The 20,010-nt window shown below is 42.3% G+C and overlaps 1 protein-coding gene across 1 annotated transcript in view; it reads left to right on the top strand.

Moving 5' to 3' along the window:
* KIN (Kin17 DNA and RNA binding protein) overlaps positions 1–20,010 on the top strand; it is a 416,311-nt gene that overhangs the window by 375,133 nt on the left and 21,168 nt on the right. The window contains exon 11 of the mRNA XM_044088362.1: positions 18,140–18,239. Coding sequence (XP_043944297.1) covers positions 18,140–18,239 — 100 coding nt within the window. The remainder of the gene's footprint in view (positions 1–18,139; positions 18,240–20,010) is intronic.

Below are 20,010 nucleotides of genomic sequence, written 5' to 3'. Positions count from 1 at the left end.
ACCTCAAAAATCTTTCACTAGGAATCAACGAGGTGCTGGGAAAATGCAGTTCAAAAAGTCCCAAGGTCCTTTCTAGGACAGGAATTCAAACAGTATATGCTGCCCTCACAGCAGAGGTGGCCTGCAAAACCAAGGGTCTAGAGATTCCTTTTTTTGATAAACCCTTCCAGCATTCTTGAAAGGAGGCCAGATTGTCCCCCTCTGGAGACAATCTGGGGACGTTTGTCCCTGCATCAGAGAGCCTGGCTAGAAATAACAGATATATGGCTGCAGAGGATCATTTCCAGAGGCTATATAATTCCCTTTTCCCTTTCACCTCCTCTCTAGAGAAAATTCCCTGATGTTTCACCCAGTCGGAGGGAACAAGCAGCATTTTCAATACAAAAGCTGCTAGAAAAAAAGAGTCATCCAAGAGGTCCCACCACACCAGATAGAATCTGGAACTTACTCAAGATTCTTTTTAGTGCCAAAGAAAACAGGGGACTGGAGACCAATCTTAGATCTCAGCATGTTGAACAGATCAATTCAAAGCACCAAGTTTCGGATGGTCACAGTTCAGTCCATACTCCCATTTCTGGGAAAGGACAGTTGGATGTGCTCAATAGACCTTCAGGATGCATCCTATCACATAAAGATGAGCAGATGGTCCAGAAGATACTTGCACTTCCAGCTGGGAGACAGTCATTACCAATTCAGAGTTCAGCCCTTTGGTCTCACCACAGCCCTTAGGGTGTTCACCAAAAGCATGGCAGTAGTGACAGCTCAGTTGAGACTGCAAGGATTCCAAGTGCTTCCATACTTGGATGACTGGCTCATTACTCCCCCAACCAGGCATGAAGTAATAAAAGCAATCAATCAGGTTCTCCAGACTTGTTCTCTTCTGGGAATAACCATAAATGACAAAAAGTCTCATTTGCAACCTACTCAAAAGTTAGAGTGCATAGGGGCATTGTTCAACACAAAATTAATGATAGTGTCACTACCCCTAAGAACACAGGTCAAGAAGATAATCTGCAGTACCAAAATTTCTGTCTGTTTGGCTTTTCGGGCTTTAGGATTAATGGCAGTGGGAAAAACTTTAGTACTGTTAGCCAGGTAATACATGAGGATTTTACAATGGATTCCAGCCACACAGTAGTCAGTACTTTATCAACCCATGCCAACCCTAATAGATGTCACTAAGATTTTTAAGAGAGATCTCAGGTGGTGGATTCAATCAGATCAAATTCTACTAGCCCAACCATTCATTCTCCCTCAGCCCGAGACCATAGTGACCATGGATGCTTCCCAGTTGGAGGGGGCATTACCTGGGGAAGACGGTCCAAGGCACTTGGTCTCCTGTTGAGGCCAACTTGCATGTCCAGATTCTAGAGATGAGAGTAGTTCTTTTGTGTTGCAAGCATTTCAAGAAGCTGTCCCCTCAGAGACTATTGCAGCTCAAATGGACAACAGTCAGTAGTTTGCAACATCAGCAAACAAGGAGGAACAAAATCTTGCCCCCTATGTAGAGAAGCAGTCAGTGTGTGGCAGTGGGGAATTTCATCCAACCACTTTCTTATAGCAGTGCACATTCTGGGGAAGTCTAGTGTGACAGTAGCTAAACTGAGCAGATGCATTCTTCTACCTCGTGAATGGTCTCTCAACATGAGCATAGCAGAGACGTTTTTTGCTAGTGGGGCCAGACTTGCTGCGATCTTTTTGCATCTTCCCTAAACAAATGCAGCAACTACTTTGCCCTAATCTCCACAGAAGGGGAGTCACCAAGGGATGCCGTACTTCATGAATCTCCCCATGGTCTGCTGTATGCCTATCTACCAAAGCAAAAATGTTGAAGAGCAAAGTTATCTTCATTGCACCTTTTTGGCCTCAGTAGATTTGGTTCCTCTTTCTTTGGCCTCAGTTACTCCACTTACTGTGGACTGTGGATCCAACTTCAGACCTGCTGCCTCACCCTACAGGCATGATTCATCCAAACATATCGAACCTCGGGCTGACTGCCTGGCTTATTCAGTTCCATTAATAGCCAGACAACCTATGCTGTCCTTTCCAGTCTGTCTGATACTCTTATATTCACATAAACTGTCTAGATGTAAACTTTACTCCAGTAAGCAGAAAAGATTTGCTTGCTGGGCCCATCAAAATAATGTTGATCCTTTTTAAGCCCCTTTGCATAGTATCCTTGAATTGTTAGCCTTAATTTTTAAAGAAGGAGCTAGTTCCTCCATGGTTAAGGTTCAACTGGCAGCAGTATAGAATTTTCACATAGGATTTGATGTTGTTTCTGTTGTTTCCCATAGATTATACAAAACATTTTTGCAAGGTTCTGTCCTTCTCAGGCCCTTCTTCAGAGACCATACTCCCCCATGGGACCTCAACTTTGTACTGCAGCAACTTACTCAATCCCCTTTTGAACCTGCAGCTAAATGTGAACTCCAATACCTTTCTTGGAAAGCAATCTTTCTAATAGTTATTACTTCTGCCAGAAGAATTTCAGAGATACAGGCATTGTCTTTGAAATCACCTTAACTGATATTTCACAGAGACAGTCACTTTACGAATTATTCCTTTTTTTCTTCCTAATGTGGCATCAGAGGCTGACTTAAACCAGTCTATTAATTTGCCTGTATTCTTCCCCAAATTTTCTAACAAAGGTGAATACACACTACATTTACTAGATGTGCACAAGCAATTATATTTTTACATACACAGAATGGAAAATTTCAGGAAATCTGAACAGTTATCTCCTTTTCAGACATAAAGTTAAGAAAGCCTGTTACCAAAATTACTCAAGCCAAATTGGGCATTACCTTGTCGAAACCTCTTGGAGCTCACTCCACTAGAGCCGTGGCTACTTCATCAGTCTTTCAGTCCAGAGGATGACATTTATGCAGCAGTAAATTGAGCTACTCCCCATACATTTGTTATTCAGTACAAATTGGATATGGTCTCCAGTGGCAAGGCATCATTTGGCTCAGTGGTGCTCAGGAATACCCTTCCTCGAGTCCACCTGGGGAATTGGGTAGCCGGGGATTTTGTCCCATAAGTGAGGATAGAATGAAAATTGACAACATCAGATAAAGAAGTTATGTTCTTACCATAATGTTCCATCTGTGTTGTCCATTTTCATTCTTCCTCAACTCCCCTCCCACCAACCCCCCCATCTTACAAACTCCTGAAACAGTGAGTGTTTTTGTAAGTATGCCACTTCCTTGATATATAGCTCCAGGTATAGTCTCCTCTCTTTGTGACTAAATTGTCTTTCTGCTTTATTAGCAAACAAGATCTGAGGTAATTGGGGTTGGTGCATTGTGGGTAAGAGAGTAGCTCGAGAATTTCTGGTTTCCGCAAGCTTTTGCAAACAGCAGAGTTAGATCCAAGGGATCGGATCTGAAGCCATAAGTCGAGGAAGAATGAAAATGTACAAAACAGATGAAACATTATGGTAAGTACATAATTTCTTTTTTAGGTTACATATCTTCGAAATGCCCATTATTTTTTTCACGTTTTAAGTCTTTATTCAGGTCAGTAAAGCCAAACTTCTCAAGCTGTACCCATGAATGTTTTTGCCTTTTTTGATCTTGTCAGTACAGCAAAAGTGGATTGCTTGGCTACTGTAGGTTAAAATCAAGCCTGATGTCCATGACCATTAGGGTGCCTTTAAATATTCCAGATAACATTTCAGACTTCAAACGAGAAAAGCAGTGACTATTAAATAGCCTTTTAACCTGGGCTACAGAATCTGTAGAAGTTATTCTATTCATAACAAATAGATTAACATGGTGGGGAGAAACTTTGAAATGAACACAAGCCAGGCCCTTTGTTTCAGTCCAGCCCACAATGGTGGTCATAGCTAATACATTAGACTGTATCTATGAAGTCTGCTTCCTCTCAGTGATGTGCATGAGAATTGTGGTCTTTTAAGGATTTGCACCATCATATCAGAGGAATGAAGAATGTAGTTCTGGGTTTGCACACTTTTGGAATAAATCTGTTTTCCAGTCTAGTTCAGACAGTACTACAATAAAATCAGAGAGCAGAAGATTTTTAGTGCAAGCTGTTTATTTTGCAGGTCAGCACAATAGCCTAACAGCCTTTCACATCAGGTCCCTCCACCTGATTTACAAATGGCTACTGGACAGGTAATTTATTTCTTGGCATAACATTATTGTGCTGTATCCCACAGATAGGCCTCTTTGCCAGCCAAGAGAATGCTGAAGTACAAAATCCATGATTTTGTGTCATGGTGGTACTGTTATTGTGATTCCACAGCTAGGCTCGTTTGTCACCCGGAAAATACTGAAGTGCAAAATCCATGCTTTTGCATCATAATCTGCTCATACTGCAAGTATAAATATTAATTCACATTCAACCTATATATTTTAATTTTTAAGTCTTCATTATTTAGTATTTAATTTTTAGATAGCTGTGCTGTATGTTCAACAGTTAATGATGTATAGTCTACATCAAATAACTGATGCTCTGTATCAATAAGGTTTTCTACTCTTTTTGTTTGGATTTTACATTCGTATGCATTTTATTTTTCCTCTTAATGTGTGTCTGTCATCATTCTTTTCATGTCAGGAGATTTTTCTCTCCAGGATTCCACAAAGAATTGGACTTCCCAGTTAACAAGCTGCATTAAATGAAATAAATTAGAATCTTGTAGCAAAGATGCAGTTTCCTCATCAGTGGAGCAACAATATCCATCTTCCATTTCCTTAATGCATTCATTTAAAAGGTTTTGTTAAAGGACTGATCATTCTCTTCACATAGTCCGGGTTACAGCAATTATGGAGCACACTGGACCTTTTGTAAGTGTGAGTACAGAATAGCAAGTCATAGGATTATGCATGCAGTGTTGTCTGTTGCTCTGTAATGATATTGCAAGGTCTGGTGTTATTCTTTTAAAAGACAGTTATGTAGATAAGTTGGATAGGTAGATAGGTGTTTAGACACCTGGCGAGAATTTCTTTTCTGCATGGATTGACATTAGCTGTGTATTTACTTATCTAAATAAAAATAGAGTGAGGGGTCAAATAGACAGCAAGATGGATAAACACATAGACAAACAGAAAGGTGTTTGGTTAGTAGTATTTGTAAAGGAGTTGCCATCCCCTCCCCTAACCCCAATGTTATAGCAGCAGCTTTTCCAACTGTTACCAACATATCCTTTCAGCTGTGTAAAACAGAGGCTCGGTGTTCTCCATTATAGCTCAGATTACCTCAGTATAGTTAAAGCACACATGGTTAAGTATTTTAGAAGGAGTCACCTGATATCTGACCAGTGTAGGTGGCAGTCTTTCATTCTTTTGTAACCTAACTGGCAGAACAGTGCACTTCATCAGAGCCTCTACTCTCTATGTTTGAGGATGTACCCCTAATACTTGGCAGCTGTTCCTTTTCTTTCAGTGTCTTGGTAATAATGAGAGAAGCCAGAAGGCAAACTATGACAAATAAAATATGGGTATACAAAAAGACTTAATTTCTTTGGCCTAACAGTGATTATTTTCACCATGGAAAGCAGTGTTGTAAAGTCTTCAGCTCTGGTATGGTATGTTGATGTGCAGTTTTGGCTTCAGTCATCAAAGATTTAGCTTTCTGGTATTCCATTGTTTGGGAGTTTTCCAGCAGGAGTCCTAAATGAGATCTCTACAGTATCCATTCTCTTAAATACGAGCCATGGAGTTTATGGCAACGGAGTTAAGCTTAGATCCGTTTGAACAAGTAGCTTCAGTGAATCTTAAATAACCAGTAAAGCTCTGATCTTAACAAGAAGACTCTATCTTAACTGTGTGTATTCCACGTGTATAATGTATCACTGAAAAGTAAACCCCTTCTTTCATGCCAAAAATGGTTTCAGTTTTCAGTAGTGACTCTAAATCGCGTCTGTAATTCCTTCTACAGCAAGATAATAAGAAAAAGGTTAAATTGAACTGCCTGGATGTGCACAGTTTGGGAACTACACACTGATCAGACAGAGGATTAGGAAGTCATGGCTTGCTGTTGGTTTCATTGGGTTATAGCTGAACAATTAAAGGAAGTTTCATTGGAATACATTCCAGCTAAACAAATATTGACTGGTGCCCCCATTGAAAAGCATTTAAAAATTGCAGCTTCACCTCTAAATATACTAACTGCAAGATCGTACAACACTGGGAATAAGGAGAAGCTTCCTTAACCCCATTGTTGGCCAATCTTGCTGTAACACACACACACACACACACACACACACACACACACACACACACACACACACACACACACACACACAATGCATGAAGTCTCAAAATATTCACCTGTGTTAAGATAGTGATCATTAAATTTGTGACTACATGTTAAGAGTGTATGTCAAGGAGAGGTATTGTAAGGTGTTTGACCAGAAACATTTTGGGCATCTGGGGTTCTTGTTGGTTTAGACAGAAATATTGCTTAGTTCTGAAATTTTGTAACCTGGTTACTATGTTAATGGTACCCTGTTTGATTCAGCTATTTTATTTATGGTGATACCTCTTTGTCTTTTTTTTTTTTTTTTGTACCTGATCCCTTGATTGCACGAGGCTGTTTTACTTCTGTACTTAGCCATGGAATTGTTTTTGATGTGATGTTTTTAAGGTAAAAGGAGATAAAAAGTTAAAAATATTCAAAAAGAGTAGTTTGACATATCAAATGGATTCAGTGGTGGCCAGTGTTTTTGGGGATCCAGTTGCTGTTTTTGAGTACAGAAATTATAGAGCTGGCATTGAAGTGTCTTGCCTTCTCTTGTGTTGTAGTATACAGTTTTAATGATTTTATAGTGGCTTCAAACTGCAGACGTAGGATTGTAATATTTATATCTGGTCTTACACTGCATGATTTATGGTTTTATTAATGGAGGCCAGGATCCAGTCTAGGATATTGGCTTTTACACTAGCTTTGTTTGTCTTGGTGAAAGAATTTGAGTTGACCAAGTCCAATTAGTAGGCATGCAAAGTTTGACTGTTAGCCATAGACCTGTCTATGTTGAGATCATCTAACAATATTTTTTCTTCAGCTAAGATAGTAGGCAGCCATGAGTGCTTTTCCTTGGTGAAGGTCCTTATGACTTCTAGTGGTTTGTAGATGGCCCCAGTGTTGATTATTTTTGTTGATTTTTAAGGAGTTGAGAATGATTTTCTGCCTACATTTGGTGTGGGATACTTCTGACCCAGCTATAACATATTGCTTAGTTATTTCTAAGTCACTTCTGTGATGTTTCAGCAATTTTTTTGACTTCTGTGGTATCTGGAAGCTATGTGGAAATCCAGTTTATCAGGGGGTTGGTATTTTGTTACATATGCTGTAGTTATATTTTAAGGCACCGACTTTCCAGCAAGATTAGCTAGTGGCGTGGAGAGTATTGTTTTGGATTGTGGTGTGAAGTCTAGGTGTGCACAGTATAATGTTGGTTGGTCTGTGTGGGTTGGATATTTTTATGTTTTGATTTTATAATTCGGACATGGGAGTGTAAAGTCAAGTCAATCACAGTTTTGTGTAGGCTTATTATAGTGCTCTTTGAGATGGAGAAATGATGTTCGATGTTTAGGTATTTGGTCTTGGTAATGTAGATGGGAGAGTTGGAGTAACTTGTGAAGACTGTAGGGGGAATATGTGTAGCCAGTAAGACATGCTGTTAGTCATAGTAATTAGCAGTCATATGGTGTTTTGAACACAGATGCTGCCTTAGGCCAGGGGGAAGCATGTTCTGCCAGAAAAAAAGGTTGATAACTGACTGCACTGAGCAAAACACCATTTACATATTTAACTCATTTGTTCCAGTGGAGCTCAGGAAGTTTGCACGGTAACGTTCAATGGGAGGAGACTAAACCTTTTGACAGAATCAAATTATGTCCTCACATTTCAAGCAAATGTTCATATTTCTGGAACCAGAAGGATTATAAAAGAAGTATAAAGGGCAACCTTTTCAGCACAAACTATTCCATAGGTTCCATAGATTAGTACTAGGCTAACTGCCCTTGCGAGCCTTTTTAAACTTAGCCAATTATCCCCTGTGAGATTCAAACCCTGTACCTTGTGTTTGTAAGGCAAACACCTTAACCATTAGGCCATCCTCCCAACCCAATTGGATGAAAGTGGTAGTATTTTTTAGATTGTATATCTTAAACAGTATTTTATAAGTCAGAGTAACTATTACATTTGTAATATTTTATAAACAACTTCTAATATCTCAGCAGCCACTCAAGTTACACACATGCTGTCAGCAGCATGTTATTCATCTAGCTAAGAGTTTTCATGTGAAGCTAAGGATTTCTGTCTGTGTTACTTGATTATTAAAATATTTAAAACACTGTGGAAATGATATCTATATAAGTTAATATCCTAAAAACTACAGTTAATATCTATCTACTTGCACTAGACAAAGTTCAAATATTAATGCAGTTGAGTTTGCCATTGTGTAAGCTTTAAGATGAAATATTTTAAAATGTTGTACACAACATGGTTTTAGATTTATTGATGCAAATATAAACAAGTGATATTTGACTGCTAGAGGTGTCAGTAGAAGTTAACTGCAGATGCACCTGGAGGCATCACACGGATGTAATGAGTTAAGAATATGTTTAACAAAACTCTAGTTATGTTCATCATATTGATCATTGGTGCAGTCTGCAGTCTTAGCTGTATGGGTTATATCCTGCCAAGGATAACAGTCGTGCAGCCTCCAAAACTTCAGGGTACATTCCACATGCCCAAACTGTCAGGCATCTCAAGCTGAGCTGAGTAAAAGACAAGTTGTATTTGAAGTCCTTCAAATCTTTCCTGCTGGCTAAGAGTACGCCCCTCTGATGCATTTGAGGGATTGACTGTCATTTTGTGCTTTCCTTTGTTGGACAGATAAGCTTCCTTTGGGGGGGAGCTTCCATTTTCTTAATTTTATTGATGTTTTATTACTTTCCTCTTCAGGAAAGTTATTTTAAAGCTAGGACCGTTGTGTTTTAACAGACTGTCTTGAGACTGTAACATACTTTTAAATGGAGAACTTTTTCTACTTCCAGTTTAAAAGTGGTGTAAAGTAACTGAAAACTTTTTTTCTGTTTAGAAATTGTTGTATATTACTTTTGTAGTGATGGCTTCTTTTTTATAGCATAAAGTAGCATTTTTAGACAGGTAGTCTTTTCCGGCAATTGCTGATAGTCTTCCCCAGGAAAAAGGCACCATTTTCGTCTTGACCATGGAACACACTACTGAGACCACAGTTAGTCCTCCGTCTAGCCACCAAAAGAAAAAAATAAGCAAACAGACTGATAGCAGTTTGCCTCAACCGCAGGTGAGTGACTCTGCTGTGGCCATTTCTTATGCTGCAGACCACTCATCTTTTACCCCAATCCCTCTGGTGTATCACCTTCAGCCACTATGGATTGAGGGGGTAGCCACATCTTCTGTAGCTGTTGGGGTCCTCTCAGTGGGCAAGAGAGAGCCACTCTCCTCAGTCCAGCGAGAGGGAACAGTGAAGGTTTCCCTGTTGTGTCAGAGCTGTGCCCATCCCTGAGGTAGCTGCTACTACCACCATTAAGTAACACTGTTGGCCCCATTTTTCATGTCAAAACAGAAAACCAAGCATGCATCTATTCCTGTTTCCTTTGGATAGGAGTTGTTTACTGGGTCTAGCTCAGGGTTTAATTCAGTCTGTTGATCTTTCTTGTAAAGTAGTTTCTGGTAAAACAAAAAGGGATTCCTCTTTTCCTAAAGCAGTTCAAGATTCTGAATCTGAACAGGAAGATACAGCCCCCAATTTATGACTCCGAGGAGAGCTCCATTTCTGATTCTGCCTGTGGGGATTTCTCTTTGAAGCTATTTCTTGAATGTGTTAGTGTTTTCATTGGGACAACATGTAGGTGTCTCAGTCGCTCGGAAAATACTGTGAGTTGTCACAGAAGGATTTTCCAGAACCTACACCCATTTCTGTTATTCTGTCTGCTTTAGAGGATGCATGCATCACTGCCTGTAATTTTCCTGGTAGCCAGCCAGCTGCCCTTAAAAAGGCAGATAGGATGTATAAAGTTCTGTAGTCTTTTAAATTTTTGTACACTATTCCCAAACTTGTCCCAGCAGCTATAACTTTAGTTGATCCTACTGCTGCTAAGCACTTAGTTAATTCCAATCATAATCTTTCTTAATCCTACTCTTTCTGATGATGGGAAAAATGCATAGTTATACAACTTTGATTTTCCAAATTTTGAATTGTCTGACTCATGTTAAAGTTTGCTCTGACAAATTGTGAAAAGTATGAGGAGTGTTTTATCTGCAGTTTCTTCTGATGAAAAATCTCCTTTAAATAACTTAGTTTCTTGTATTGCACACATCAGTACTTATTGGTTACAGTGTGTGTGTATGGGACTCTATTAATACTCCTTCCTGGGCTGTGGCCACTGGTGCTGTTTTGAGGAGGTTGTAATGGTTTCATTCTCAGAACCTCCCAAATGATGATAAATGTGAGATTTTAAATTCTCCTTTCGATAGAGGTTTAGTGTTTGGCTACTCTGCTGCAGAGGTGATTAAAAAGTATGAAGAAAGGGTGGAGCTGAGCCAAGGAAATGCTAAGATTTTTTCGGCTCTTATTTTCCAAGTATTCCAAGGGATTTTCTTTCTCCTCAACCAATTTATGCAAACAGAATAAATACTGAATGACATGATTTCCATAGTTGCTATTTTAAAGTTAAAATCAGCTTATTTGTGAACACAGCCTAATTTTTAATATTGCAGTTATGTATTTGTTCATAATTTTGTACAAAAGATTTTATATATACATTTTAAAACCCATCTACACACACACACACACACACACACACACACACACACACACACACACACACACACACACACACACACTCTTATTTAAATATATCAACTCCGTGATCGCACTACACAGAACACAACGGCAAACATACTATTCCTCACTTCATGACTGCCTGTTTAAATTGTAAAAAACTATTCTCAACCTTCTCTTAGAAACACTACTTCATTGTTAAAATATTACACATTGCTAAATATCTCTCCAATACTTACCAGAATTTCATAGATAACCTCAAGTCATGTTCCCTTCTTACTTGCTGTACTACAACATACTACATCTTAGTGTAGTGTAGTGTGATCTCGGAGTGGATATATTTAAGTAGCAGAGGGTGTGGGGGGTGCATGGGGGCTTGCTTCCCTGCTTATATTTGAAGAAGTGTAATATGGTTTGTTTTTTATTTGCTTCTGTATGTAGTTGTGCTGCAAATCTAGTACTTGTTGCTTTCCTGTGTTTTTTCAATGTTATGGCATTCAATGTTTTGAGTTTTCAGTGTTTTGAATTTTCAAGATTTTGGTCTCTGTGTTTTGAATTTCAATGTTCTAAAGTGAATCTGTGTGTGTGTGTGTGTGTGTGTGTGTGTGTGTGTGTGTGTGTGTATTTGTATGTGTGTGTGTGTATACATATGTATATATATATATATATATATATATATATATATATATATAATATTAATGGAGTTCGTGGTCTCATACCATATATTTCATAATCTTTAAAGTTTGACAGTGGAAAAGAAAAATTTAATAAAATCTGTATGCTTACAACAAAATGTAAAAAAAATATAGATGTTATGTGATCCTATCTCGCCTACATTCTGTACTGATGGGTTCGGACTCGGCACGCTGTGCTATAGAGCAAAGTCTCTTATTGGCTGAGCTATTCTATATCCCAGGATACACCACCACTACTTCCCCAGATCTCCTTTGCCGCTTACAAGCTAGGACGTGGTCTCGAACTTGGCTGAGCTAAGTGCTTTTTTCTGAGAGTTTTTTCTGTCAGGAATTTCTTTAATCTTAACCCAAAAGCTGTTTTAACAGCTATCGTTGTGTATATTTGTGTTTTTGTGGAAATTGTGTGGTAAAATTTTGTGACTGGACAGGGAAAGGTTTCCGTTTAAGTTAGAGGGGCCTTCCCCTCGTTCTTTAGTGAGTCTTCTTGTTGTTTCGGAGAGGTCAAGTACCTGTTTCAGTTAGAGGGTTCTTGGCCCTCCTGTTGGTGTGTTTGTCATTCGTGTAATTTTTTCTTGGGCTTTCGCCTCTCTTGTTTAAAAAAAATAATAAATAAATAAATAAATAAAAAAAAAAAGGAATTTTTTGTTGTGTAAACCATTGGTACTGAGTTCCATAGTGTTTTTTCTCTGACAAAGTGAATAGTGTCTACAAGCATTATGTCTAAGGAGCATAGACCCTCAGGATTTAAAAAATGTACAAGATGCAACTACAAAATGTCCATCACGGACGATCACTCCTTATGCATGTACTGTTTAGGCGCCAAACACCTTCAGGAGTCTTGCAGCGTGTGTCACGCTTTTTCCTCTCAGGTCCTCCAAGAGAGGAAAAATAAATTGATCTTAAAAGGGCTTATCAAACCCTCCTTCGAAGAGGCCTTATCTTCCTCTTCCTCTCCAGCTAAGAAAAAGAAATTGTCTGCTCCGACCAGCCCGTCGGAACCGACCACTAAGAAATCTAGGCAGGCTTCTCCATCGGCTCCACGGACTTCGGAGCAGAGGGCGGAACGGTCTGCCTTGATGCCTCCAGCCTCGACCCCTCTGGTTTTGGAGCCGATGGCTGGGGCTTCGAGAGGCGGGTCACCTTCATCGGCTCCACTGATTTTGGAGCCGATGAGGGTTGCCAGCTCAGACTCTTCCCCTTCGGCGCCGAAGCCCTCTTTGGCACCGAGGGAAATTGCTATGGAATCTCCCTCGGCACCGATATTGATCGAGTCTATTCGGAGCCGGTCCCCCAGTCCTTCGGAGCCGATGGAGAAGTCTGCTCGGACCCGGTCGGTCTCCTCCCGATCTTCCAAGATGTCGGATTCGGACATCGACAGGGTGCTCCAAAGGCTGTTTCAGTCTCCTGTATTCCAGAAATTAGTTTCGGCTCCAGCCCAATCGGCTTCGGAGCCGATGGCCCACCCTGTAGTTCTGGTTCCTCCTCCAACAGCCTCGGCACCGTTGGAGCCGGTGCTGGTGGAGCCGATGGAGGTTTTCGGGTCGGCTCCGACCCTTACTCCAACCCCAGCTTTCGGGTCGGAGTTCGGTACATGGACCTCCTCGGTCGGCCCCGGGGGTGACGCTTCGGGACCAATGTTTTCGGTTCCGAGCCTTCCTCTCAAAAGGCCGGCTGCGGGGTGCCATCTACTGTTGTGGCGGGGTTGGACCTTCCCAGGACTCTGGCGGTCCGGCCTTCAGGGCCATGAGGAGTGCTTTGGCCAAATCTTCTTTGGCTACCTCCACGGTCTCAACGGCACCTTCCCTACACACGCAGACTGGGTCTTTGTAGTCCCCTGTCGCTAGACAGCGGAGCCCTGGGCCTGAGGTCACCCCAGTGGGGTTTCTCCCTGGAGGTCCCTCTGAAGCTTCTTCGGAGGAACCCCAAGGAAAAGACTGTGCAAGAGGAAGCACGCCGACTCCCCGATGAGTCTCTCACGCCGGACACCGATCTTGATGATGCGGAGGGGTCCCCTAAGTCGTCCTCGGATGATGTCTCCTTTACAGACATCTTGGAAGCCCTCAAACAACGAGGCGGCTCGCATTCCACACCCCTTCCGCTGACGAGTCGGTGTTCCTCAAGGCCTTCGGGCTCAGCCCTCCGCCTCCGGGGTGTCTCTGCCCTTCGACGAGCTCCTAGATTTGATCTGTCGAAGGGCGTGGGAGCATCCAGACTCTGTGGAACCGGTGCCGGCTCACCCAAATAAATTCTTATCAGCACCCCCAGAGAAGGAGTTTCTGACCAAAGGTGTGGCTGTAGATGCCCTGGTGGTGGCATCTGCTACCCAACAAGATGTAGCAGAGGCTTGACGTCCGTCCATCCTCCTAATAAGGAGTGTAGGAGCATGGACTGCACGGGAAGCGCACCCTCAGTTCAGCGGCCTTTACCTTAAGGTCCCTGAACTATTTGACGACTTCACTAGACTTCAGAGGGATCTGGTCAAGGAGCTTTCAGATACCCTCTTGGGTAACCTACCTGAGCAGCTGGCCCAGACGGTTGGCTCTCAGTTGGCTACTCTGTCATCAATATCAAACTCGTCCATGAGGCTCATTTCAGATGCAGCCGAGGGGCGAGTAGAGCCATGGGTACGGGTGTTGCTCTCACGGAGGCAAGCCTGGCTCCGCCTGTGTCATTTGCGGAAGCCTTTAAGTCTTCCTTTGCCGACGCTTCCTTTGATGGGTCCTCTTTGTTTGGACCCAAGGTAAAGGACACATTGACCCACTGTGAGCAAGAAGGTAAGACTTTGACTGCCGTAGGGGCACGGTTTTCCACTCCCTTTTGGCCTTACCCCAAGGCTAAAAGAGGAGGGAAAATGTGGTTCCGTAAATCCCAGAAGTCTTATCCCTCGCAGCAGGACGATCCCCCTTCTAGAGGCAGAGGAGGGGGAAATTTTTCTGGAAGACGCCGTCCCAGAGGTGGCAGAGGCCCCCGCAACACTGGAGACCACGAGTCCTTTCGTGGCTCTTCAGCCTTCCACAATCCCTGAAGGATTGCCCGACTGTGCAGCTCCGGAGCCAGTCAGGGGTCGTTTTTCGAGGCACCTAAATGCCTGGGAGGGTATCACTCAGGACCGATGGGTGCTTCGAATCATCGCCGGAGGTTACGCCATCCCCTTTTCTCACCCCCCTCCGCCGTCCAGGAAAATCCCGGACCCGCCTCCCAGTCAACGGGAAATCGCAGCCTTCGAAATCTCAAAGCTGCTTCAAAAAGGAGTCATCCAACCCTTCCCCGCAGACCAGATTGGATTAGGGACTTACTCAAAATTATTTTTGGTGCCAAAAAAAACTGGGGACTTGAGGCCCATTTTGGATCTCAGCAACCTAAATCGATCAGTCAAGAAGTCCAAGTTCCGAATGGTCACCATACAATCCATTCTCCCACTGCTGGAGAAAGGTGTTTGGATGTGCTCCATAGATCTCAAGGACGCCTATTATCACATCCTGATAGATCAGGCGTCCAGGAGACATTTGCGCTTCAGCCTGGGAGACAGTCATTTTAAGTTCTGCGCACTGCCCTTTGGTCTCACCACAGCCCCCAGGGTGTTCACCAAATGTTTGGCGATCGTGACTGCTCACCTGAGGAGTCTAGGATTCCAGGTGTTTCCGTATCTGGACGACTGGCTCCTAACTGCCACCTCCAGGCGTCTACTATTGCAGAACCTAGCAGCCACCATATCACTAGGCACTTCCCTTGGAATCACCTTCAATTGGCCAAAGTCTGTGTTGTTGCCATCTCAGCGCATAAGGTTCATCGGAGTAGAGATAGAGTCAAACCAAATGCGGGTTTATCTTCCTACAGAAAGGATACAGACTATACAGGCTCAAGTCCGAGCCTTGCTTCTCAAATCCAAAGCCCCAGCCAGGATGGTCCTGCAGCTATTAGGCTCCATGTCGGCCACTGTTCTCTTAGTCCCCTTAGCAAGATTGCATATGAGAATTCTCCAGTGGCTCCTATCGACCCAGTGGTCCTTTCAGGATCTCCCTCTCAATCACCTCATACGGATCACGGAAACCAGCAAACGGGACCTTCGCTGGTGGCTGGTGTCCTCCAATCTGGATCAGGGACGACCCTTCGTTCCACCTCCTCCTATGGCCACATTGACGACGGACGCCTTCCAGACGGGGTGGGGGGGGCATTACCTGGGCAGGTCAGTCCAAGGCAATTGGCATTCTGACGAGAGTCTCCTTCACACCAACATTCTAGAAATGAGGGCGGTGCTTCTATCTCTACAAGCCCTCCACGATTACCTCCCTCAGGGCGTAATTGCCATTCAGTCCGACAACATGTCAGTAGTCTGGTATCTGAACAAGCAGGGAGGGACCAGATCCTACCCCCTTTGCAGAGAGGCCATGAGAGTTTGGGAATGGGCAGTGGCGACCAGACGTTTTCTGGTAGCGACTCATATCCCTGGGAGATCCAACGTGATAGCTGACAGACTAAGCAGAACTATTCTCTCTCCTCACGAGTGGTCTCTGAACGATGCAGTGGCAACTCAGATCTTCAGAAGATGGGGAGCTCCTTGTTGCAACCTTTTCGCAACCCTGCTGAACGCGAAGTGCAGAAAATTCTTCTCTCTCACTCCAGCTCCGGGGGAGATTCCCATGGATGCCTTAGCCCATCCTTGGCCCACCGGCTTGCTATACGCCTTCCCTCCGGTTCCCCTCCTTCCCAGAGTGATCCAAAAGGCGACTCACTTAGGGAGCAAAATGATTTTAGTTGCCCCTTACTGGCCTCATCAGGTATGGTTTCCCGATCTTCGGAAGTATGCACTGGACAGTCCATGGTTCCTGGATCAGATCCCGGACCTATTAATTCACCAGTCGGGACAACTCCATCAGTCCCTTCACTCTTTGAAGTTAACAGCTTGGCTCCTCCTCTTCCGACTATAGTCAGGAATCATACTTTAGACCCGGAAGTCATACGTATCTTATCCTCTGCCCACAAGTCTGCCACTAGGAAATTGTATACTAGCAAATGGAAGAGATTTGCTATTTGGGCTCAACTCCAGGGTCTAGATCCCATCACTGTCCCGGTGTCAAAAGTCCTGAAGTTTCTAACTTCCCTATTCAATCAAGGTTCTTCAGTCTCTACCATCAAGGTCCAATTGGCAGCTTTTTCCAATTTTCATGAATCTATAAACCCACCTTTGATGAGCAACAGATTGTGTAAAACCTTCATAAAAGGTGCTGCGCTTTTACGACCTCCGATTTCTCATCCTGCTCCTCTGTGGGATCTCGATGTGGTATTACGTGCCTTAACCTCCTCCCCTTGAACCGGCAGCAACCTGTGATTTGAAATTTCTTTCTTGGAAAACTGCCTTTCTGGTCGCGATTACTTCAGCCAGAAGGGTTTCAGAGCTTCAAGCTCTGTCTGTCAAACCACCGTACCTGTTTTTTCACAAAGATAGAGTATCCCTCAGGCCTAACCCATCCTTTGTCCCTAAAGTTTGTTCCAGTTTTTGCCTGCAACAGTCATTAGAACTTCCAGTTTTCTTCCCAAAGTACTTAAGCAAAGCGGAATACATCTTCCACACATTGGATGTTCACAGGCAATTGCGCTTTTATTTAGATAGGACCCAACAAACACGGAAAACAGATCAATTGTTTGTGTCCTTTTCGACAATAAATTGGGCAAAGTCACAAAGGTCACTATTGCCAAGTGGATCAGGGACTGTATTAGTCAGGCTTATTCCTCTTCTAATAAAGAGCTTACAACCTCTGTCAAAGCTCACTCTACAAGAGCTATGGCTACTTCAATAGCATTCCATTCTAAGCTTGCCATTAGCGACATTTGTGCTATGCTACGTGGTCTTCTCCGCACACCTTCATTTCCCACTACAAATTGGATGTGGCATCTGGGGAGCTTCATTTGGTTCCACAGTTCTCAGGAGTGTTTTCCAGTGAGCCACCCAGGAATCAGGTGCTAGGGACGCTGTCCCATCAGTACAGAATGTAGGTGAGATAGGATCACATAACATCTTTTAGTTATGTACTTACCATAACTTTAGATGTTTGGGATCCATCTCGCGTACATTCCTAATAACCCACCCTCCTTCCCCCTGCCTTGGAGATCAGAAGAGACCGGACGGTCCGAGTACTATTGTTTCATCTTGAAACATCTGGCAATGTTATATAAACAGTTATGTGTGCGTGCATGAGTGCGGACAAACAAGATCTGGGGAAGTAGTGGTGGTGCATCCTGGGATATAGAATAGCTCAGCCAATAAGAGACTTCACTCTATAGCATAATAGTCGGAGCCGAGGATCAGCTCCGAACCCATCAGTACAGAATGTAGGCGAGATGGATCCCAAACATCTAAAGTTATGGTAAGTACATAACTAAAAGTTTTCATGTATTGCAGTGATTCTCTGGGATAAGTCTTTTTGATGCTGCTTATGGTTTTGTCATCGTCTTGTTGTCCAACTTGCCATGATTCTTTTAACAGAAAACTGGCCTGTATGTAATCTTTAATTTGATGTTCTGTGTGTTACTATTTCATTACTAGCATTTAAAACCTGTATTGCATGTAGCAACTTTGACTCCACTAAATGCTCCCATATTCAAGAAATTGTATTGCTTAACCCGACTCCTTTTCTTAATCTAGGAAGTCGTTGACAAGTATACAGCAGTTGTGCGTGTGATTGGTTCTGGAGACAAACTGAAACTTGACCAAACACATCTCGAAACAGTTATTCCTGCACCAGGTAAAAATATTTGGGAGAATTCATCTTTCACAGATGACTTGTTGATGGATACTTTTTTTTGTACTGCTGAAATATGTAGCATTGACCATGTGCTCCATAGCAAACCACACAGGATGAATTCAAATTGTACAAGTGTGAATAACACAATCCCTGATCTGCTGTATGTTTGTATATTTAATAACATGAAAAGGTAATTTTTTTTCTCAACTTAAGTCAAGTTTTGAGTATTCTGCAGGATAGCACAGTAACAAAAAGCATACAGAGAATTTTATAAGTTAGTACTGTTTCAAGAGTAGCCATCCTGATTCATCTTAAGCAGTTGCAAGCCAAACAAGTGTTTGTTTGCTGGAGTTACAGACATTATATCAGTCTGTCCAGCGTTATATAAATTGCCTTGTCCCTGCCATCCCTTGAATCTCTCTCCTCAAGGACAACCTTCTGCTTGCATTGTTCCCACAAATTCCATTTACCTACTGTGTATTGTGCTCTTTCCCTCTTCTAAAGATCACACCTCCAGTTATTTTATCTCCTTTACAATATTCAGTACTATTGGTTACAGATGGTTTAGATTTTGATTTCCATTTGCTAGTGGTCACCTTTGTTGGCAGCCATTAGCAGTAAACTTAGTAAGGCATTACTATGTCTAGGCAGTTCAAATACTGTGTCCCAATGCAAAAAATATTCCTTCGTTACAACCTTTTGCTTCCCCAACATTTCTGACAAAGTACTCTGTAAAGAATCTGTCAGCTAGCTACATTCCTATTTACCTCTCTTTCTGATCACAACTGCAGCATTTGCTGTCTACCTCAGGAAAAAAAAATCTATGAAGTCTGTTTTGGGTATAAAAATACATGTGCAAACTCTTCCGGGCAACAGTCTCAAACTTTCTGAACTTTGTCACTTGCCTGGGAGCCACACACATGCTCTCTCCTGTTTCCTTTGTAAACTGCCTTTCCAGTGTGTCTTTCTGATCTTTTCTGACTTGTTCTGATTGATTCTTACAGGTATCAGGCAATATTTTATATGCACTACTAATTCTCTGCTTTTAGCAGCAGCCTGTGCTCTAGACCCATTAAAAAAAAACTCTTAACAGAGCTGATCTTTCGGTTAACATTTCCCTTTAGCTTGCTCTTTGCCAATACTCACAAAACCCCATTAAGAAAGACAGTTTTTAGCCCTATGACCAAACTTCTTGGCCTCATCTCACTCTGTTATCCTTAATCGGAGCTTCCAGTTTCTCAATTTTTTATTATCTTTCACTTATTATATTTCCACATATCATTAGCTACCATAACAGAATCCTTTTTAATCCATATACCTTAATACGTTGCCTTATTGTGTTCCCCTGACAATTCATGCCTGGACATATAGTGTACTGCTGTAGTCTTTGTTTTATCTTCACTAATTTTATATGTTCATAGGTAAGTAGTAGGCTAGTTGTCCTTACTGGTCATTTTAAACCTAGCCAATTTCCTTTTTTGTGCTTGAATTAACCTGTCCCATTTGGTTAAGAGATTGGACTTACCATTCCATGGTCAATTATTACATATTACATCTAATGAGAGTAACTGGAAAAATGCAGTAGATAATTAGAGGAGACCCATGAATGGGATAAGGCATTTAGGAACTGCCTCTGCCATAAGTAGTACAAAGGGCAGTCATGAGGTAATTTTTGCTTTCTCATCCATAAATCCCAGTTCTGCTTGAATATGGACAGGGACGAACTTTGTTTTATGTGGATGGGGAGTCTGTTCCAGAAGAGTGGTATCCT

Source organism: Protopterus annectens, chromosome 11.part0 (genome assembly GCF_019279795.1).
Source record: "Protopterus annectens isolate FY-2018-M chromosome 11.part0, PAN1.0, whole genome shotgun sequence".
In the NCBI taxonomy this organism is placed as follows: domain Eukaryota; kingdom Metazoa; phylum Chordata; order Ceratodontiformes; family Protopteridae; genus Protopterus; species Protopterus annectens.
Note: the sequence above shows the minus strand (reverse complement) of the source record. Positions and strands in the feature narration are given on the sequence as shown.